The sequence below is a fragment of the Athene cunicularia genome (assembly GCF_003259725.1).
Source record: "Athene cunicularia isolate RWA chromosome 2 unlocalized genomic scaffold, athCun1 chr2_part1, whole genome shotgun sequence".
NCBI lineage: Eukaryota > Metazoa > Chordata > Aves > Strigiformes > Strigidae > Athene > Athene cunicularia.
In genome coordinates, this window is record NW_020799095.1 from 65,010,765 (window position 1) to 65,033,445 (window position 22,681).

A 22,681-nucleotide genomic window follows, 5' to 3' on the forward strand; every position below is an offset into this window, starting at 1 on the left:
CAAACTGTTGGGCGCTGTCCTCACTTGAAGAAGTTTCCTGGCTAGAGGAGCCTCTGTAGGGGTATCATGGACTCTGCTAAGCTGACTGGGCAGCTGGGCAGTGGACTGCACTAAGGAGTGACATGCAACTCTTAAGATCCCACACCTGCATTGGAGAAATGCATTACAAGTTTAAAGCAAGAGGCATCAATCATATGACAGATAGGTCCCCTGTAGTTCCTTAAATCTTCCTGGTTTAAAACTTTCAAGTGGAGAAACTAGTTTCTGTATCTTTACTACCAGTATTTTCAGTTGCACTTCAAAATGTGGCAGGTTTCCTAATCTAATCCAGTGGAGCAATGGCTCTGTAACTGCAGTCTTTTCACTTCCAGAGGTCCTTGGGGCCATGGTAACTGGTTCTCAGGGTAGTATTAAGGAGTCAAGTTTGACTTTTTGAGAGTGATGCTTCTGCATCATATTAAGGACTTATTAACATCAGTTCATGAGAAATTACAAAGGCTGTGAGGTAGAAAACCAGGGAATTAAAATGTTAGAGAACTAAAATTACTTTTGAGTAATACTAAGCATTCCAAACATTAGGTTTTCTTTAGCAAAAATAACTTCTGAAAATGGAAGGGCATATATGAGCAGTATTGAATTTCTGTACATGAAGTGTCAAGATTTGAAGAGTGTTATCTTGTTACCAAGGATAAAATGTTTTGCATATAGTGACTGACAGATCTCTTTTATTGCAGTTTCTTCCTCCGTGTTGCCATTACTGAGCCCCACGTTCCTCTTCCAGCGACTGTTCAGCATATTGCTCTCCCTGATGTCCACCTACCTGCTCCTCAGCACAGGGTACTTCTTTATTACTGTATTTGGATCAGTCTTGCATATGAAAATCAAGGGCTAAATGTGAAAATGCTGAATCTCATGAACTTTTCTGTTAAAGGTGCAATGTGCGCTTCCAGCTGTAGTCTCACCATTTATGTGTCCTCCTTTAGTTTCCTAAATAAGTTTCAGGGGAACTTCCATATTCCTCCTTGTATTATAAATACAGTTTTGTTGATATTCCTTTCAGCTAGACCAAGCAGTGGCTGGAAGGGTATGTATTTAAACAATCTTGCACCAAAATAAGAATGTCTGGTTGGGTTTGTCTTTTGTTGTTTTGGCATCTGCTTTTCTGCATGCAAACAGAAAGAAATAACTTCTCTCCCAGATGCTCACCACTTGTGTATTTATGGCTTAAATAACGTGCAACAGGAAACAAGTAGCCCTTGGCTGAGAGAAAATTTTATTCAGTGAGATTTTCATGGAAGTATCTTTTTTTCAAAGGGATGCTAAGTCCCCACAAAGAGTAGGGCTTGCTTCTTTTTGAATAAAAGACAACTCTTCAGAGCTTGTAAATGAAGAAAACACTGTGTCAGCCAACATTTTTTCTTCCAGACTCAGTAGCTTTTAAGAGCATAATTAATGGGGAGTATAGGAACCATTCTTTCTGCCTCCCTTCCCACTTATCCTCTGGATTTAGTTACACTGGAAGATTAAGTGAAATAAAATATCTTCCAGCAGATATTTTGCAATAGTTGCCTCTTGTGGATAACCTCAATTTAGATGGAGCTTTTTTTTTTCCCCCCTCTCTAATCTCCTGCCTCCCCTTCCTCCCACTTCCCCTTTAAGATTTTGATCTTAATCTTACTCCTGTCTGAACACACACTTTTACACTCAACCTTCTTAGCCCATCCTGGCTACTGGATAAAGCATGAATGTTGTTCTCTCTGAGGCTGGTAACCTCCCTCTTTGTGTTTTGGTTCTACACCAGACCACTTAAACACTGACAGCTCTCTGCTGTCTTCATACAATGTTCAAATAGATGAACAAATTTTGAAACAATTCTTTTTTAAAAAAAAACAACACCAAACAACTCCAAAACAACCCATCATAGCAAAACCAAGTCACTCAGTGCCAAAGGAATACATTCTTTCTCTCCTCAGGGCTGTGTTATACCATGTAATGATAACCCAGCACATAGCCCAGGTAATTACAGCACCTTTCTAGATGCAGTTAAGTGGGAGTATTGAAGCCAGCTGAAGAGCATGGTTGCATACAACCAGTTGTCACTGACTCAGTTGAAGATACTCAATTTGTAGACGAGTGTAGACTATTGTGTTGATTGTAGGTACTTTTGTTACTGACAACCTAACTGTTGTTTTCTTCATGTTTAACTGCTTGTCATTCTGACAATTAAAGCAGAAATGTCTATCCAAAATTTTGTTCTAGTTTGAAACTGCTTTGTAGCTACACAAGTGGGGAGGCACATCAGAAACAATACCAAGATTAACTGCCATGGTTTTTTTTATTTTTCGACAAATACATGTGTGTCCCAGGAGGAAAAAATATAAAACTGAAAAAATTTACAGTCTTGTCAGTATTAGTGTCAGTATTGTAATTTTATCCTGAAAGAAAAAAAAACCTGAGGCACCATGAAATGCAACTGACATGTAGAAGGCAAGGAGAAACTAATATTATCCAATAGCAGTCTACACCCATAAATTATCTGGGTGTTTTAATCTCTCATGTAAGTACACTCATTGTTTGCTATGTTTGAGTGTTGTAGGAGCCAGCAGTACTCCTCTGAGATTAGGAGGGTGTAGATAGAAGACCTTAGCAGCCTTGGTTAGAGTGTGACGTCACGCTGCTATTGTGATGGATTGGTATATAGTAAAGTACATTTCACTTCAGTGAAATGTAATACTGTTTTTATTATAAAGATGCTTCTTTCCTTGAAGGTAGACTGAGATCACCAGAATGAGTTTGTGTGATCAGGTCCTAAAGAGACGCAATCTCTAATTGCTGTCTAGGTTGGACTGTAACCCCTCAGTTCCAAATAGCTCTCATTACAAAATTTTCCATTGTGCAGAAAATGGGTGCCAGATGTGTTTCTTTTTTTCCCCTCTTTCTTTGAAATTTTATTCCAGTTTTGTTAAAATTAATCATGTCACAAAGGGCAATCATCCAATGTTGTGGCAGCCATCGGATGAGAAAATGGGTGCAAAGTATGACAATGCTGAAGCAGCTTCTGTTTCTCCTACTTCTACCATTAATTACTGTGTGGCTTTAAACTTCAACCAGTCAACTGTGGGTGCTCCTCAAAAATGGGGAGAGAAGGGGGAAAATGCCACTAGGTGTTTGGTATATCATTTGTGTGAAGAAAAAAGAAAAGAAACATGTCAGTATTTGATGTTAAGTAGTTGTTAGTGGCTGCAAGTACTGTGATTATTATGTTACTCTTCAGGTATGAAGCTCTGTTTCCACTGGTGCTGTCTGGTTTGATGTTTGTGTGGATAAGTATGGAGCAAGAAGCACTGCAGCATTATGGTCTTTCACTCAAACCAAAGGTAACAGCATCAGATAGCTATAGCACGTTAATTAACTGTTTTATCTTTCCTTTTCCTTGAGAATATAATAAATATTATTAATGGTTTCATAGAGCAACACTTTGCATTTCTAAGTTTGGGAAGCCAGTATCAGCTGTTTTATGAAATGAGAGTGTGACCTTGTAGGAGAGATTTATAATTTATGTTATTGAAGATATTCTACACCAGAGCCATTTCTAGGAAGGTAGGAAATCAGTTTGACTTAGTGGTACATTATGTAGGCTACGAAAGCTCTGTTTATCAAGCCTAGTGCTAATTCGGCATAAGGTACAGTAGCTCTTTATATATAATGTCACTGTACTTTTTTTATTCTGATGGCAGGGTTATGAGTGCGAGACTGAATTGTTTCCTGAAATGACCCACATGAAATTCCAGAAATCTTAGTTTGACTTTGTCCTTCTACTCTTTCTTCAAAGAACAGTTTTATTTCTGATTAGGCAGACAGGGAGCTGGAGACTGACTTGGATATACCACCTCCTTAGATTTGCCTGGAGAAGAGGGAGTTATGTAACCAGTGCAACTTCCTTCACCTTAAAATTTAATATATTGTCAGCAAATTTCAAAGCCCATGCTGCTCACGCTGCTATTTAGCTTTTAGATTAGGTCAAGGGTTAAACAAACTGTGGCTACGCTGTTGATTTGGTTAGATTTGAAGTGCCAGTTGCAGAGTCATCTGGGTGCTTGAAGCCAGGTAGGTGTGCAGCACAGTTCTCTCCCACTCTCCGAAATATGCTGTCCTTGGTGCAGGTCACAGGGAACCTGGGTACATATGCATGGGAGTGGCCAGAGTCACTTGTAAGACAAATGGCAGTACACATCTTTCCTTCCTTTTGCAGCTCATAATAATTAGGGAGAGGTGCCGGGAGGTGAGATCTGGGCGAAGGCAGTCACCACAGTGGACCTGGCACATACTGTGGTTTTGTGGTTCTCCTGCAAGGGAGACAGTTTTAAAACTTGAGAGAGATCACGTTTTTCCAATTCAAGGCCGAATACCAGAAATGAAAACAGGAATTGCTTTTTATTTATGCTATATGTGATATTTTGTGTGAGCATGTTTTGTAGTGTCTTAAGTGATAGAGAAGGAATCTGTATGTAAAAATGTACACTTAGTGCGAGGCTGTGATTGCAACCAGAGGTTTCTAGCACAGCATAGTCATCTGTGGGATGTACTTTCTCTTCTACTCTAGAACCTTGTCTACCTTTTTCATCTTGTTACAAGTCATCTGTGATACCTGCCTGTCTGATGGTGATCTGATGTTATGTTGGTTTTAAAATAAAATTCTATTAAAGCAACATTAAACAGTGATGAACACTCCATTAATAAAAGGCAAATGAAAAGAACATAGGTAAACTGTAATTAAGTTTTCTGTTGTCACTCTCTGTATGTCACTTGACTTTTGGTTTCGGGTGGAAGGAACAATAATGCTTACCCCTGCTTCGCATTTTTAGGTTAGGAAGATCATCTCTAGAATGCCTGTTAATCTATGCCACAAAGTAAATCTTGTATGAGAGAACCCATCCTAGTTCTCTGATGATGTGAGATTATTTTTAATTAAAATGTTGTCAATGTTGAATGTCTATTACTTGAATTTTTTCTTTTCCTCAGTGTAAAAGAGTTCATTGACCCCTGAAACTCCGTGAAGACAATTTCTCTTCAGGTCAAGTGATATTGTGCTGAGAACTGAGTGAAGGAGATGGAGAATATTTTAGTATTCTCACTCACAACACAAGTCAACTGAGGATAATTGCAGTCTTTTATTTCTGTGGGTCTATCCACATGCTCATGTGAGCAGTGGAAGTGTGTGTAGGAGGAATATTTATGATGAAAAAAAATGATGATAAGTCTAAGGCATAGAAGTTCGCTTTTAGTGTGGATAACAGCGGAAGCTCCACTGTTCATTTCACTTGTACAGTCTTTCTGGCAGATTCATTAAAGTATAATGAAAATATGAGAAAGGTTTGCAGTGCTCATCATAATACTACTTTAATAACAGCTGATAGGGAAGTAGGTTTATTTCTCATTCATTTCAGTAAAAATATGGTGGTTCTATCAAAGTACATCAATTGATATTTCATATTGATTTCTTCTGCTGTCTTTCTAGCTTGCTGTTTTCAACTTCACCTGTGCTACTGATATAACTCAGTTTCGACAGCTCCACCTAGATGATGTCCGCAGGGCTTTCTTCTTTGTATCCTTTTGCCAGTTGCTGTGTTCCAGGGAGAAGATGGGTTTGTTTCAAAAGGCCCCGCAATCAAAATTTGTAGACTGCAAACAACTTCCTGAAGATAATTCGACCCATGTTGCTCAAAAGAAAATTGGTCTCGCACGTTATGTTTTCTGATAAAGTAGTGAAAAATTCAGTATAAACTGCACTGTTTTGGAATCTGGTTCCTTAGCCACTTTGAAAAGTTTGGTCTCTTATGACCACTACGGTTGAGGTAAACTTTCTTCTAAGGACTCATTTTCAGTTTGGGGTTTTTTATTACATTTTGGCTGGAGGGAACTCTTCCAGCTGGTTTGTGAAGGTTGAATAAGGTGATATTAGGGTTATTCTTATTTTGTCATTTTTTTAGAGTATGGAAGTGTGTTAGGAGGAAAATGTTAGGGGGCGGGCATTGGCCGTGGTCAGGCAGATGAGATGAGGAGGAAGGTTCCCGCAGACTCTTAGTGAAACGCGTTTACAGAATCTGGCCTAGAATTATTTATATCACATATGGTTTCTGCCGTTAGAAATTATATGGGCCTGGGTGGAAAGGGCTGTTTGTTCACTTCATGGCAGTTATTTATTTTGCATTACTGTAAGTGAAACTACAGCTGATTTTTTTTTAATACTGTACAGACTTGATAACATTGTAATTTTTCTCTTCTGCATGGGACTGCAGTTAAGTGAGAGGTATTTGGCAGCAAGACTGATGGGTGTGCAAATGGGAGAGAAATTATGAGCCAGTCTAGAACACAAGGGTTTCTAGTGCAGGTGGGTTATCACAGCTGGAGCTGAGGAGGAAGTTGTCTCAGTACTGGTTCATGGAAAAAACAGGCTTTATAGTTCATAGAATAACCAAATATGAGAGGGTGGATGATACACTACTGGAATTTGGGACAACATTGTTGTACATTGGGAGCCTGCAGCAGAGGAAGTGTGACAGATACTGACCTCATTAAGAAGACAGTTCAGTGCTAAGGAAGGAGGCAAACCAGTTTGCTAGGTATTGAACTTTTGTGTTTGCTTTAGAGTATACCTGAAAAGCAACTGAGGCACTCTGCAGTAAATTTATGAATTTCATTTGCTATTCTGCTATTTTAACAAAAAATAAGCTGACTTCGAGTAAAGCTACTGCTGTACCAGATGCTAAACATTAGCCAAAACAAAAACCAAACAATCCAATTGTATTTTTTAAAGCTCCAGCATAGTACTACTTTAACACTTGAATGTAGCGCTATTTTAATCTCATCTTAATCTAAAACACTTGAATGTATTTTTATTCAACTCCTGAAAAAATACACAATTTCCAGCTCTCATTTGCAGAGACCAGATATGATACACACCTGCTCAAAAGATGATATGTGTTTTTTTTAATTTAGATGCTATTTAATGTTTAGAAATAGTCGTATTAGAAGAAAAACCTTTTCACATTGCAACTACAACCCTGTGAACTGTGTATTTTAAGATTGCCTCAGGGTTCCTATATAGCGTCCAAGTCACTATGTGCTGAAGGACCTTATAGCTTGACCTTCCAGATGAAGATTCAGATTGCTTATGCTTAACATTCTGATTAGACCTATGTGCTAGTGGCATTTTTTTATTTTATTGCAGCACTGTTGTTCTTATAAATCTTAACTGGCAGAACTGTGCAATGCTGTTAGACCGCTGTGTTACTAAAACTGAAATTACGTGATACTCTTGGGAAGCATAATTTCTTTCTTTATGCTGACCTAATCCTTCCAAAATATAGCATGCAGAATCCCAGCAATTCTGCTGAACAGTTGGTAGCATATTGTTTATGCAGAGACTTAAATGATCCCATGCAGGAGCTGTAACAGGAGGGGAAGGACCAGAGGGAGCTCTGGCAACAGCAGCCATCATCACTGACTAAACCTCTGCCTGATGCAAAAAAGCCATTAAAAAACATTCTTTGACTGCAGAGATGTGAGCCATAATGGGCCCCGATGAGCTCAGGAGGGAGAAGAATATCTTTCATGGGCTCATATAGCAGCAAGTGTTGTACCTAGATGATAAGGGTAGAGTTTATTAAAAAACTTCAGCTATACAGATCCTGCCAGAGTTGTCCTCCCTCCCTCAAGTAAGGAAAAAAAAATGGGAGTCCAGTGTTGCAATGGATAGAGTCAGCATAACCTTTGGACAAACAAACCTATGGGAGGGATAGCATAGGAACCTCCAGTCTTGTTTCGTAGCCAACTACCTCTTCCACAATCAATTCCTCAATAAAGCCATCTCTCGGTGTGTGGTACACATACATCTGTCACTACTTTCTATAAAAAAGCATGTGTGTTTGAATGCACAGCTGGGATGGTGGTCCAGGGGTGTTCCTATCTTGCTAGATAAGGGCCTAGAAAAAACAAGTTGCAGCTTTCTGCAGGGGCCTCAAAACAGGCTCTAATATCTTACCCAGGCAGTCCCTGACTTTTAAAGCTTACATAGTCATGTGTGAAATCTTGGGAAGTGCTAGGCAATATTTTATATTTCTTAATGTAGTATAGAATTGTAATAGTGGGTCAGCTTCTTGTAATTTCATGATAGGATTCTGAAAGTGAATTGGAATGAAGGGGGGAAAATGCTGGTTGTGGTTTACTGCAGCCATTTCTGTGGTATATTTTCCTTAAATACCTCTAGGTTTTCTTTATAGTGACAGCCTTTTTTGGCACTGGAAACATAGCTTCTGTTAACAGGTAAATTTTATTCACTGATTTGAGACACAGGGTACAAAAAATTCTTCCTGCACTTGGTGTACTAATTATAAATTTGGTTAGCAAAATCAGAGCAGCAGAATTAAAGAAATGGTGGAATGATGATAACAATTTATTTCATTTCTGCTCTCTGTAACATGTTCCCTAAGAGCCTGAGCTTGTTACAAGGTCGTCTCCATTTCCACTAAAAGTTATTGGCAGCGTGAGCAGAGAGAGCTCAGCTGCTCACCAACAGCTGACACAAGCTGAGAAAAATCGTAAAGAAAAAAAAGTGAGGTAGGCAGTCCCTGATAATATTTGAGCAATAGAAGAGAAAGTTGTTTCAAAATTTATATATGCATAGTGTAATACAGGGGTAACTAGATGCTCTGTTTTTTTTCATGTTTCTCTAGTTTTGATCCTGCTTCTGTCTATTGTTTCTTGACTGTGTTTAGTCCCTTCATGATGGGAGGCCTGCTTCTGCTGAAGGTTAGTAATCTTACCTTGGTAAGGTAAGAACAGTTTAATAAATAGCATATCATGTACAGGGTTGTTACTTTGCAGTTTACAAAACCATGTATATGTATTTGAGCTTCATCAGCCTTCTAAACAATGTGTGAAGCTTTCAACTTTTGTTGTGTTACCAGAGACGGTTCCTTCTGTTTACCAAAAGAGAGAAGCTAAAGTGCATGGAAGTATAATTTAGCTGAATTAGATCTGTTTATTGTATTAAAACGAAAATTTTAAATGTTGCAAAGACTTACATTATTTTCAAAATTATAAGCTTTCCCTATAGTATAATATCTACAGCAACATTGAGGATATATATATTTAATAGCTTTATCTACATTACATTAAGTACAGGCTTTGAATGCTCTACTGATTGAGTTGTCATTTTACAATGAATGTTATTTTTTAATAGTCTATCAAAAATTGGATTGCACTTATTGTTTGCAGGCAAGATGTGGGAGGTCTTTTCTAATGTTTGAGTAAGAGATCTGCCAGAGGAGTAAAGAGGCAAACAGGAAGGGAAACATAGAATTTATGGGTTAATTGCTAAAATAAGCGGTATTTCCTGCCTCTGCCTTTCTGCTGCTTCTGTCCCAAGGAAAGCAGACTTAAGTTACAGGTGTACTGCACGTTACACTGGAGGACATAAGTCAGTAACGCAAATCTCCTAGATGCAAGAGAACAGGTTTTAGCAATGCATTTACACCGCTAATTTAAGGATTACAGTCAACTTTGGAAAGAGCAAAAGGCAACATTCATGTTTCTTACTTGTTTGTTTGTTCTTAATTTACTGAACAGTTTACATTTGCTTGGCTTGGTTTTGGAGGGGCAGTGTGATCCTTGCCTTACTGAATGCATTCTGTCTTCAGACTTTTTTGTGGTTGAGATGAGATTTCCTCTTACACTTGGAGCTCTGCAGCCTGTCCCATGAGACATTGGATCTGAATAGTTCTGTCTTCTAGCCTTGTTGAAGTATTTATCACTAGTGCTAAAATGGATTAATCAAGTGAGGATCATTAACGTGTTTTAATTATGGTTTTCCATATTGCCTCATGGCTTATTTCATTGCAGTTCAGCTATGACCATGGAAGGGGTTTTTATATTCATTTACTAAATGTACTTCCTGCAAAATGAGTTTCTACCCTTTCTTGCCAATATTTTATTTTTGTAGCATACACATTCTGTGATAATTTCAAAAGCAGGAGAATGTTTCCACAACCTGCCAGGTTGTTTTGTAAATATGGCTATAAACCAAAACTTAGCTTGTGTTTTAAACAGGTTGTAATCCCCTTTGTTCTGGTATCATGTGCTTTCGAAGCTGTTCAAGTCACAACACAACTGTCTTCTAAAAGGTACAGTAAATGCTGTTTCTGCATTAGTAAGGGTTTCAAATCTATTTTGCAAGAATTCAGAATTGTCAAATCTCAATCTAAATTTAAAAAAAAAAAACAACAAACCAGTAGATCATATTGTTACTTTTGTTTGTTATTATGGTTTGAGTTTTTGTTCAGTGATTTTTGCAAGCTCAGGAAATCTTTTCTTAGTGATAAATGACTGTAAATGGAAGTGTTGGCCCTGTCTGAAACAATCAGATATTTAATGTTCTTTGTTGACAGTACATAGAAGGAGCACTTTTTCCCCCATAATGTAGAAAACTGAGCAGAATTTAAAGTCTGATTTTTGTTTTGTGTTGCAACTCTGCCTCTAGTATAAGATTTCTAAAGTAACCAACCCATTTATACTATAACCAGTTTATAGCTTTATAGTAGTGACCTCATAACAAATAGCATTTTAAAAAAAAAAAAAAAAAAGGCTGGATGCCTGTCCATTGCAGTTTAGTGCTTCCTAGGTGTGTTCAGTGTTAGGTATTTTTTTCAGTGACTGCTAGTCCTTTTCCCCATCTCTAGAGACTTTTCAGAGAGAATGTGACACAGGTAGCCAGCCTTGCAGAGTGCTGTATCCAGACTTGAAATACCCTCACACTTTTCACTGTCTCAAAATTATTTTTTTACTGTTAGCCCTCCCTAGCCCTTTCAGTGGACCCAGTGCACATGACTGAATCCTCTCCTCATCAAATGAGATTACAGATGGTGCTGAGATGGAGAAGGTCCCTGTCAGCCATGTGATTTTGAGTTTGTTACCATGGGATGTTGTATGGGGTTGACAGAAACTCTTGCTGTCTGTGGCAGGGGGACCCCATGGACTCTGTCCTGCATATTGCTTAGCTGAGCAGGAGAAAGCTGCCTTTGCTCAGCGTGGTGACCTCTGCCTTTCTCTTTGTTTTCATCCTGCCTGTGCCCTGCCTGTTGTCTCCTCCTACAACACCTTGTGATACTAACAAGGGACAGGGCAGCCTGAAATCTAACTTCTTGTTGGAGGGGTGGCAGAAGGTTCACCATCCCTTTTACCTTCTCTGACTCAGCTGTGGGTGCAGTGTACTTGGGCTGTTCCTGGACCCCCAAGGAAGCGTATTCATCCTTCTCACTAAGACTTATACAAGAGCAGGTCTGCACTGAGGAATTGGGGTTGCTCAGAAGACCAGCTAACAATTTCCATTTTTAGGGCTCAGGCATCATAAAGGTCAGCATTTCCTAACTTGTGAATGCTTGCCTTGGCAGCGCTGGTGATATTGCAAGCTGTTATGGAATGAGCATCTGAGTGTGTGAGAGGGGAAACAATATCAACTTATTAAACTAGGGGACATGAGTATGTTTGTGCTGCTTTATGAGGCTGTGGTTGTAAGTCCAGCTGGTATTTGTGCCGACTTCATTTAGCTGTGCTCAGGTAACAGTAGCAGTGATACTGCCACAGCATCAGCCTGGGAACAAGACAGAAACCACAAGACGCCCCCAGGATCCCTGGAGAGGTTGTGCTCTGATTGTCAGCCTGTCCTGATGTCTGTGCTGCACTCTATTGCTCTTGCTGCCCCTGCTAGATAAATTAAGTTCTCACAGGAGACAGTCTTGTCTTTGCAGTGTATAAACATGCCCCGAAATTAGTATTGTCCTTCTGTTGTGAAAGGCTTCCTGCAGTTCAGAAGGGCAAAAAGTAGATTTTTGTGATTTGGACAAATTGCTCCTGAACTCCCTGTTTACAGATTAAATTTTTTTTGCTGTTCATGGGGAATGTTCTGTCAGAGTATGTTCTTGGAGCTTACCTATGAAAACAGGCCTCTAGCTGGGTGCCTCCTAGGCACTACAAGATTGCAACATCCTATCCAAGCCATAGCCAAGTGGACAAAAGTCTTTCAGTGCATCTGAGTTACAGCTGGTTTGTTGCATCCTTATTTACTAATGAAGCATATCTGACCTTGGCAATATCAGAAACTTCCTCATCAGGAGTCATTGGTATGGGTGGCCCTCAGTACATGCTCATGTAGCGCTGCAGCAGGACATTTTCCCCAAAAAAGCCTTGTGGATTTATGATGGTAGTACTGATAAATTAACTGTATTCTAGTTAAAGACTTCTCAGTTAATGGGTCAGCTGTTTGCAACATTGCTTCAGTGTCATTAACTTAGAAACTAGTTTTAACCAGTTATGTCAATTGCTTTCATGTAATTTAGGATTTACATAGTTTAATGAAAAGAAGATTAGGTTAATGGGGGGAAAAACTAGCTCTCTGTTCTCTTTACTGGCCGCAGCCTACTTTCCAGAAGTAACCTGCTGCCTGACAGGCCCATGGGTTTGGGAGCGTGCTACCAAAATGCTGGGTGTTCTCAGAGCAGTTTATGGGCACCCAGAGGTCAGGAAGTGGGGTGAGCACCATCATTAGCAGCGCGCTACCCACCAGGGTGGTTGTCAGGATAGGACTGATCAGCTCGGGTGTCGGTGGGCAGGCGCTGTTTGTAAGATGCTCTTGTTCTCTGGTAAATGACTCGTGTTAGATTCCTTTGTTGCAAAATTGAAACTCTGTTAATGTGAAATGTCTTTTTCAAGCAGGGTGGGATTACAAATGCCAGATGTTCTAGCCATATCTTTTAACTGTTCTCTAATAAACTGAAATCTGACTCATTGAATGGCAAGTGCAAGAAATCATATTTTAATTTCTTTATGGGGATTTTAATAAGCTTTGTAACATCTGTGGTCATGAATAAAGGTTGATGGTCTGGTTCTCTGGGTTTTTTTCTTTTCTTTGCAGCCTTTTCCTCATTGTTCTTGTTCTTTCAGACATTATGGCTTTGGTAAGTTGTTGTTGCACATTCTCTTCAAATAAGATCAATAAGCAGAGGGCTCTCCTAACTCCGTCTGGAGGGATCTGAATTTGTTTGAGACTTCAAAGTTTTTGTAACTAGGACAGTGAATCAGTTTGAAATCCTAGCATAATTTAGAGATAAAACTCCTCCAATCACCGCTCTTTGAATTTCATGTAATTAATGCTTTTGAAGGAGCAATATTCTCATAATAATAAGAGACAAAAATGAAGTTATTCAGAGTTTTTTAATGTGCTTTCCAATCAAATTCTTAGGAAGAATTTAAATAAGAATATCTGTTTTAGCTGTATGCAAGGTTTAGTTAATTTTTTGAACCTTTTACTCACCCCACCTTCTCTTGAAAAAGAGAGGAAAAGGAGAAACGCACTACCCACCAACTCTGTTAAAGTTGTCAGAATCCAGGAGATTAGCTACATCCAGAGACTCTTTGTGCCCTTTGTAATAAACTTTTAGGACATGCTGTCTTCAGAAAGCTTGCATCCACAAACCAAGCCAGCTAAAACAACCCAAAGCTGAAAAATATCCCAACATAAATTTTACAGATTAAAAGTATGTTTTTGTTGCCCCCTCAAACTGCTTCAGCCCAGCAAGCAGTGCCACTGGGTATCACAGGGTAAACAGAAACCTTTCCAAAGCAGCAGATAGAGCTGGTGTTCTCACTTTGTACATGCTGGTTTAGTTTCATCCCTTTAGAGTAAGCATTCCTGATGTGATTTCCTTGTACATTGTGGTCTGTTGATCTCACCTGATAGGAAAAACAGTGAGCAAAGAGCCAAATAATGACTAATTTCTCTGTAGAGTAAGACATGGAGAAGGTATAGTTTTGTGTAGTTTCAAATAAATCTGTGTCACTAATTTGATTTTGGTAACTTCCACAGGAAAAGGATTGAAATACCAGTAAAGTCATACTCATAGCATTTCACTAATAAAATCAAACTAGACCAAAATAAAGAGTGCAGGCATGTACTGGTGTGTAGCAAGCCTCAGTATATCCAGGTCTTATATCTCACATATTCTCCTATTTTGGTTTAACTATTTAAAAACAATTGGCAAATATGTACTTGGTGTGCAAAACAAAATATTCTCAAAGAGGTTTGATGTGCAGGAGCTGTGTATATGTCAAGAAATGATAAAGTTGGCAGGAAAAAAGAGAGAACTGTTTTGTGGTCTTGAATCAGTGTAGCCACCAGCTAGAATTTGGGGGATTCACTAATAGACAAGTGCTATCTTCTCCCAACATTATTCCCATTTTACAGCTGGAGAACTGCCAGAGTTGCCCAAAGAAATTGTGGCAGAATGCCATGAGAACAATATATCAGCCTTCTCTCTGGCACTAGGCATTATCTGGGATCCTGTTATTACTAGCAATAGGGTGACTTGGCTTTTCTTATTGAAAATGTTCTCTGCTGGTAATCTTCTTTTTCTTGCAAGCCCAGTTTGACAGAATTTAGTCCATCTTCAGCTGTTTGTTTCTGATACCATGTTAAATCTGTTTTTGGCTCCTAGACTATTCTTTACTTTGGTACAAATGAGCATTCCTGGAAAGGTCTTGCCCTTGTTCTACTTGAAGAATTAGAAACTTTGAGTAAACATCTTGAAAACATGGTTTTTAATTTAGTGTTTCAAATTGTGCAATGTTGATGTACTAATCAAGGTTGTTTTATTTCCTAGCATTTTTTCTTTTTGGTTAAAGATTATGGAAGCTGGCTGGATATTGGAACAAGGTACAGTATTTTTTTGCCTACATTGCATTTTTAAAAGGCTCATAGGTTAATATTGTTGTTTATCTACTCAAAACGCTTGTAATTTTTTCCAATTACTTAATCTAATGCTTCGGTGGTGTTCCCCGTACTTAAAATGCATGTGCATGCAGGTATGCACACATATATACATGTATCCCAAGGTAAAACTTGTGTCTTAAAATCTGTTCCAGAACAACATGGAGTAAGTAATTAATCTAGCATGGCAAGAAACACAGTTAGTAGGATTTGTTTGATTTCTGAAGAATGATAATTATGCAAAAAATATTTTAATTACTGGTTTGCATTTTAATTAGTTGTAATCACTGTTACAATAATAATTTATCAAAATTGTTAATTGTCTTGAATCTAGTTATGCCTCCATATACAATCCCCAGTGAATTAATGAGCCTTGTGCAAATATGTTGGTGACTACCAAGACCCATGCGTTTATCCTCACCTTTACCTTGGGGAAGAGTAAATCTATAGCATTTAAACATAGAAATCACAGCTAAACCAAGAGAATTTCTTTTGCGTTGAGTCATAATAGTCTCCACAACATACATCATGGGGTAGGTTTTTCAACTGTGTCTTATTTGTGAGTAGTCCAGAAATAACAAATACAAGGAATACACATTCCAGATTTTTCTTCCATGAGCTGTGGAAATAGATAATATGCTGTAATAAATTTAGTAGGGAACGTGTTGTTAATAATCCAGCCAATCTGGTCACTTGACACTAGTATTTAAACAGAAGTTGAATAGTGACTCATTGTTAATATTCTCTTCAGTCTATATTTGCTCTGTGCTTTGCTGAGCCCCAACATTCCCTCCAGTGCATGCATGCATGTACACACATGTGCACATGTTCTGCCTGTTTTCTTTGAAGGTTCCTAATGCGAGGAGATACAGTTAGATCAAACAGTGGAAGCGATGCTTGCTATGGTCAGTTTATGGTAAATCAGATGGCCTCTCCTTTGATTTGAATTCCTGTGCAAATTAACAAGAATATTAAAGACCTTAGAAAAGCTCTGTTCTGCTGGTCAAGAAGCTAATTGGGTGTTAGCAAGCAAAAATATAAATTATTGCAAGTACCCAAAAACTTCCTCTCTGATGTATGGTCTTTGTAGCATAGAGATTTACAACAGTGATAAATTGTTGGATCCATTTCAGCTAGAAGTTTGCCTTATCCTGAAGAGTTTAGGGGAGCTCCTTATGCACAACCATAATTCTGCCTCTTCATATGTGTGTTTTGAGCACTGAAGAAAACAATTTAAAAGTACTTTCAAAAGAATAATTTGTGATTAATTTTTAACGTGGTAATGCATAATGCTCAGGCAGCCTTAAATTTGTCATTACTTCACTTTTGAGTGCTTGACTTTGCCACCTACGTTATTTTATTGTATATATGTTTTGTGTGTGTGTGTGTATGCACATGAGATAAAAATTACTAGGTTGCATAAGAAGAGGTGAAGTCATAGGTGCAGACCTGAAGGTGGTCCTTTTACTTAGTATGAGCAATATTTTGGCACCTGAGCCTTCTCCTCTGAGCAGATTTCTAATGTATGGTCTTCAAGCTTGGCAAAATTAGCAGGCAACAGTAGAAGATTTTTTTTTTATTTTTTTTTTTTTTTTTTTTCTCTTGTTCATTCCTGAAAGGGAATATGAGCTTCATGGAGTTTTGGGCAATTCCCCAAAACAGTGGGAGAGCAATGCTAACATGGCTTTTTCCTGTCTTCCTGTTGCAACTCCAGTGACAGGTCTGTGGCATTCCCACTGCAGTGTTGTCTGTTGTTGCTTTGACAGCAAGGTCTGAAAATATCCCATCTCAGCTGACATTTTAGGTGTTGCCAAAATTTTTGCGAGAATGCTGGGTCAGTTAAGGAAATGATGGCTCTTTTTTTTCCAACTGTTTGTGTCTCAACAAAACCTGTGTAGGATTTCATGGAACAAGGGACAAAGAATAGGAGCACCCTTAGGGACAGCTGCTCTCACCTTTTTTTTTTTTTTTTTTCCCTTTTGTTTTTGAGGCACTGATAGGAAGTGTGTGTGTGTGTGTGTGTGTGTGTGTGTGTGTGTGCATGTGCAATTATCAGGGTTCGTTTTGTGTTAGTAGTTACTACATCATTGAAATCACAGGTAGAAGAGCAGTAATTTAATTGCCCAGTTAAGATTAGTTCCTTTAAAGTCTTGTCAGAGTCCAGTGGTATATGTGGCACATTTGCAAAGCTTCTGATATATATTTCCATGTTAATTCTTTTTTGTGGTGATAACTTTCTATGGATTTTCTAATTACTACGCTTCAAAACTTTTGTGTGTCCTCTCTCTTACTAAGGATGTGCAAGTTCAGTAGGAAACCCTCATTAGACAATACTTAGATATTTCAATACCATTGCTCAGAAGTTTCATGTGTAAGACCTGTTTTTAAATCCCTTGTGATAAAAAGACCTTTACTGCTTTTTTATGGTGATGTGAATCTCTGTTATTGTCTGGAAGTAGGGTTTGTTTACTGAACTAACATACTTGGTTTTTTTTCAATTTCACCCCAACTTCTATCTTTTACATCTCATTCTACCATGCCTTAACCACACTCCATGTCATTTTACTGTGCCTTATATCTGCCTTAACAATGTGATGGTTTTATTCTTCCAGCTATATTCACCATGCCACTTAAGTACTGTCTTTGAATTTAGAGAGATTTCTACTTTTCCCACTCATCCAGATCATTAGTGAAACACTGAGCAACAACAGGTCCAACATATAGTACTGTATTACCACATTCAGCAGATTATCAATGCACCATTGATTCCCTTCTCTCAGTAAATTATCAATTACCATAAATATTTATGGCTTCTTAGAAAGTTTTAAAGCCCCTTTGCTTAATGATCATGCCAAAATCAATGTGAACTTGTTTTTCAGAGAGTGCTTTTCATTGTTTTTATATAATAACAGGATAATAATCTTGCAGTGAATGCTGAACTCATCAGTGTCTTATGCAAGCTTCTGAGGTCTGCTAACCTTACCCTCTACCTATATATCTTGAGGTCACCCTGTTGCATCATATGCCCTAGGCAAGCACACCATTACACTTCATAAATATAATTAAGCAGTTTTCCTAGTATTTTTGATGTATTAGTGTGTAGTACATGATTATGAGAAGCTTGTTCAGACAGATTATTTTTGAATAACAGACAAATGAAATAGCCAGTTTTTCAGCATGTCACTAAAATAATTTGTCTATGGTATAAAAGTTATGTTTATCTAGATCTCTATAGATAGGTATAGCCTTTAAAGCCTTTATATCTATACAGGATATCCAATTTGTAAATAGCTGTATATTCAGATAGTCAAGATAAACTCTAAAGTTTCTTTATATGTCACTATTATATAGTTTTACACAGACACATACTGTACTATTCCCTCTTTTATAACAGTTGCTGGAAGATAAAGATACGGTCTGAACTGTTCTGCAGTTTCAAAGTTCAGGGGACATAGATGAAGCACAGGAGACTGGTTTTTAGGCTTTAGAATAACAAATCAATTTCAGGTTTGGGATGCTGGGACTCCTAGGTCTGACTGTTAACACCAAGATTTTTTTTAACTAGGAAGAAAACAGTGTTTACCAACAATTTCTGAAACAGGAGCTAGGAGCGAAGTGCTTTGTAATTTGTTTTGTGTGAAACCAAGGAGAGAGGGTGTGGATCATGGCTGGAAATGCAGGAGACTTAAAATTCAGAATCTGGATCTGGGGTCTCAGTGTGCTCTTGGGAACAATCCCCACCGTTCAAAGTAGCATGTCATATAGAAGTAAGGTCCTGAGACTCTTCTGAAGAGTGCTCTTCCAAGTCCTTGCGCAAGTTGTTTTTGTTTTACTTCATGTATTTCTAGTGTTTTAATTGCTATGGTAACTTACTCCATCTTCCTGTCTTCTCAGCTTCTCATCAGCTCTGCCATCTTAGGAATTAGCCTGTCTTGGGAGAAAGGCACATTTTGGAGCAAGATTGATTCCCCCTGCTGCCCTCCCTCATTTTTTACTGATCTTTGATTCTTCTTGTCTTTTATTAATACTTCTCACTGATGTACAGTGTCACAAACAAAGCCAGGAGATGGTAGTACCTCATATGTTCTCCTTTTGGTTCCTTGCCACCAAAACAGGTGTCTTCCTCCACGATAATTTTTCCTAGCACCAGTTTGTCTGTTGACCTTGATCCATACATAGGGCTTTCCTTTGAACAGTGCCACCTTACCTTAGATCATCTGTGATCCCCTACATGGATCTAACTTGCCTGGAGCCTGGAATTTCGGTCCTTTTTCGTACTAGCTCAGGTTTGACTTCTGATGGAGTAAACTTCTTTTGAGAATTACCTGCTTCACTGTAACTACAGATCCAGTCAAGGGTGCAGTTCTGGGTTTGTACAGGGATCAAGATTTTGCCACTGCTGTTGTGACATATACCTGTAAGAGTCTTGCTTTGTTTGTTTAATTACAGCATTACCCCCCAGCCTGAGAATAATTTACCAGGCAGAGCTGCCTGCAGGCACTGCAGTACCAGTTGCTGATAGCCCTAGAGATGCTGGCTGTTTTTAATTATGTGACAAGTAAACTGAAAATTGTTTTTAATTGTGCTCTACAGCATTTTATATATATTTAAAAAAAAAATATATAATTTTCTTCACTCTGAACATCTGATATTTTAATAAAGGAGCATAACTATTCAGCCTTTTGCAGTATAGCAAGGGAGAAGTGTGGACAGCACTCTCTTCTTTACAAAAATACAGAGGACCCAGTCCCTCAACTGACAGGTAGCTAAGCAGAGTTTGTGGAGACTTTTTTTCCTTTGAGAAAGCCCTTCTTTGTGCCCTCCAAAATCATTGATTATCACATTCATCTGGAAGAGCTCCTTTGGGGTGGACAGGAAATCAAACTGAAATCAAACCTGTAACACACCCAGGTGGACTCCCAAGGGCAGCTCTTGAGGGAGTTGTGTTATGTTTGTTATTGTAAATGTGCTGTGAACTACGAAGTCCGAAGTGCACTGACCAGGTGAAAGCAGGCTTTGTGCCTGACTTCATGCTCTTGCTGTGTCTTCTTACAGCTTCCCCACAGAAACAGGGTAGGAGTATGGCTCTTGCAGGCATGCTGCTCTGCTTAGCTAAAGCTGGAGGAGGGAGATGCTTGTAGGAAAAGCATGTAGGAAAGACAGTGCCTATCTGATACTTTAAACCTTGAGCTGTTCTCATTAGTGAATATTTTCAGTTGTGCTGCATACAAGTGGGAGTTTACACAGGTGTAAGGTGCAGGCTGTTGAGGTGGATTATGCTTGTTGAGGTCTGAACCCATTCATGCTGGTGGATTTTTGTAATTAATTTCTTAAAACTATGTATTTTGAGCAAGGTATTTATAAGACGGTTTAGTCAGACTCAACTGAAACAGAAAAATCTGTTGCATGAGACTTCCCTTTCAGTGTTCTCCATCCACTTTGGTCAGACCTCAGCTCCTTTGGTTGCTGGTATCCTGACTGTGGGAGAACTCCTGTTAATTAGTGAACTTTCTGGATTATTTTTATTTTCTCACACTGATTATTGGCCTAGCTTTGTTAAGAGCTGGTGCTTCTCCGTTTCACAGAGCTAAATTGCACTAGGCTAGTGCCAGTCTCAGGGTCGTGAGGATTGATAGTATCAGCTTTATGAGCTTTACTGCTCTTCTGTGGCTCAACTCTCAAATGGAATGAGTCCTCTGGCAGAAATTCCAGGTCATTAAACTGGCAAGTGCTTCTTGCAATCATTTTTTTGTGACTAAACTCAGACTTCATTGAGTCTGAAGTTACCCTACTCATCCTAAAGAACCATTTGCCTTGAAATAGTGGGTATGGGTGCATGAGAAGGTATGGGTACCTCTGTTGTCAGAATGACTGTATCTTCAGTAGTCCCAGGAAAAAAACAGCTGCACTGGATGTGTGATGGATACAACTGCAGCAACTCTAGCCTGAAATGTCACTGGACTTGAAAAAAATCTGATTTCTTAATGGCTAGTGGTTTACATTTAACAACAGCTTGATTCAGACATTGAACACAAGATGCCAAATATCCTAGGTCAAGTCTCAGTCTGACCCTAAACAGCCCATCTGTAACACTAGTGAACATCAGGTACCAGAATTTGAGAGAGTGGAGAACAAGCTCTCTGCTTCTTATCTTTTTAATCGTTAGGGATTTAAGGACTTCTTAACTCAGAAGCTGCATCTTCATATTGTGTTTATTAGCCACTCTTGAACTAATTTGTTTAATCTCTTTGAAACCATGTGTTACCACAGCAGAGAATTCTGCAGTTTTTAGAAATGTTGAGTGAAAAATAGTTGTGGTTTTTTTCTTAAAGCTGCCCATCACTGGAATAGTGTTTTCTCTAGAAATAAATAATCTGAGTTGTTATTTCTCTGGTATAAATAATCTGAGTTGTCTTACTACCAAGGAGTGTCTGCCTGATGGCAAGTTCTCCCTAGACTCTGCATTGTCAGTTCACAGCAAATGCAAGTTTTGCAATGGTTTCAGTTACATATGTTGAACTATGCACTGGAATGAAAAATACACCTAGTACCTCTTATTCACTTGGTATACGCTTAGTTGTGTTTTCTGTTTTCCCCACCATTTTATTTTGTCATTTTATTTTGATTTTTACATGATAGTGCTGCTATAATAGTTGTCGTCTAGGAGCAGCATATATGAAATTACATATTAGGCCAATAATTATGCCTAGTTAAAAAGATCTCAAATTCAGAGGGTTGTTTATGCCAGGGGATTTTTTTACTCTGCAAATCTGCATTGTTCTCTCACTTCTTTTTTCTGTCGCCTCCTTGCAGCATTAGCCACTATGTGCTGGTGATGTCGTTGACCATATTTATGATGCTGATGAATGGACTGGCCCAGCTGCTAACTACACAGAGACTTGAACTTCCCAGAAGGACTAAACACCATTTCACATGATAAAGTGATAAATGTTCCTGCCTTGTTCCTATCCTCAGGCTTTCTCTGAACCAACATCCACCTCTGGAATATAAATATATGTGAATGGACTAAATTGCCAAAATCCCATCCAAGAATCAGAGTGCTCTGCTGATACCGATTAAATGCCATTGCATGACTGAAATTTGCATTTCAAGATTGCCATTTAGACATCAATGGGGCTAAAAAAGCCTCAGCTTTATTCTCCCAAGTGTATATACTTCTTGAAAATAAAAGTGGCAACAAAATTATTTTTTAAAGAAATAGGCAACCAGCTTTTGGGGTTTTTTTTGGTTGTTAAAACTTGTCTGCCAGCTGTTTGCCTCACATGCTTGCTCTCATTAGGAGTCTTCAAAGTCCTAGCTTCATTTCATGTCTCACATAAGCATCTTACAGACTGAAGCATAAATTAAATCAGTCTGGGCAGATTGCTGATTTGTACGTAGCCGATGTGGCATAAGCATTTGAATATCTCTGAAACTGGCTATGCTTTTTGCAAGCTGTGTCAATGTGCATGTGGGAATATGTTGAGGCAGGTTAAGACTGGTGCGCTGTGAGGCTGTTGCTGTAAGATGACAGCTTTTAGTGAACCTCAGTGTGAATTGCTGCTGCTGACTGCGCTCTCCTGCTGCCTCCTGTGCTTGGGCGGGCTGAGCAGTATGCCAGCTCAGGTAATTGATCCAAATGGAAAGTAACCTGCTTAAAAAACTGTAAAATAGCTTTCAAATTCTCTGGTCCAGCTCATGACAGGGCAGGCAAGAAGGTTAGGGCTAATTGTGTCAGTGGCAGCCCAGAGTTGGATCAGCATAAAGAGGTCATGAAACCGCAGGTGGAGTTGGTGGTTTGCATAGAGTGATGCCACATGGAGGCTTTTTCCCTTGTTTTCCTTCCCACTTGTGTTCTGC

At 38.8% G+C, this 22,681-nt stretch overlaps 1 protein-coding gene and 1 long non-coding RNA gene across 6 annotated transcripts in view; both read left to right on the forward strand.

The window, feature by feature from the left end:
- The window catches only part of PIGN (phosphatidylinositol glycan anchor biosynthesis class N), a 106,194-nt gene extending 84,154 nt beyond the window's left edge, over positions 1–22,040 (forward strand). For 3 of the 5 annotated variants that reach the window (XM_026842983.1, XM_026842987.1, XM_026842984.1), the window contains exons 21-29: positions 735–837; positions 3,275–3,377; positions 5,519–5,605; positions 8,270–8,325; positions 8,736–8,811; positions 10,111–10,184; positions 12,971–13,013; positions 14,715–14,767; positions 21,635–22,040. In XM_026842983.1, the coding sequence (XP_026698784.1) occupies positions 735–837; positions 3,275–3,377; positions 5,519–5,605; positions 8,270–8,325; positions 8,736–8,811; positions 10,111–10,184; positions 12,971–13,013; positions 14,715–14,767; positions 21,635–21,758 (719 nt within the window). In that variant the 3' untranslated portion in view covers positions 21,759–22,040. The other 2 variants (XM_026842985.1, XM_026842986.1) reach the window with 2 other exon arrangements.
- LOC113476962 lies at positions 10,196–10,624 on the forward strand. Its single transcript, XR_003397811.1, has 2 exons — positions 10,196–10,479; positions 10,547–10,624. It is a non-coding gene; the product is annotated as an uncharacterized LOC113476962 (long non-coding RNA).
- Positions 22,041–22,681: the final 641 nt, after the last annotated feature.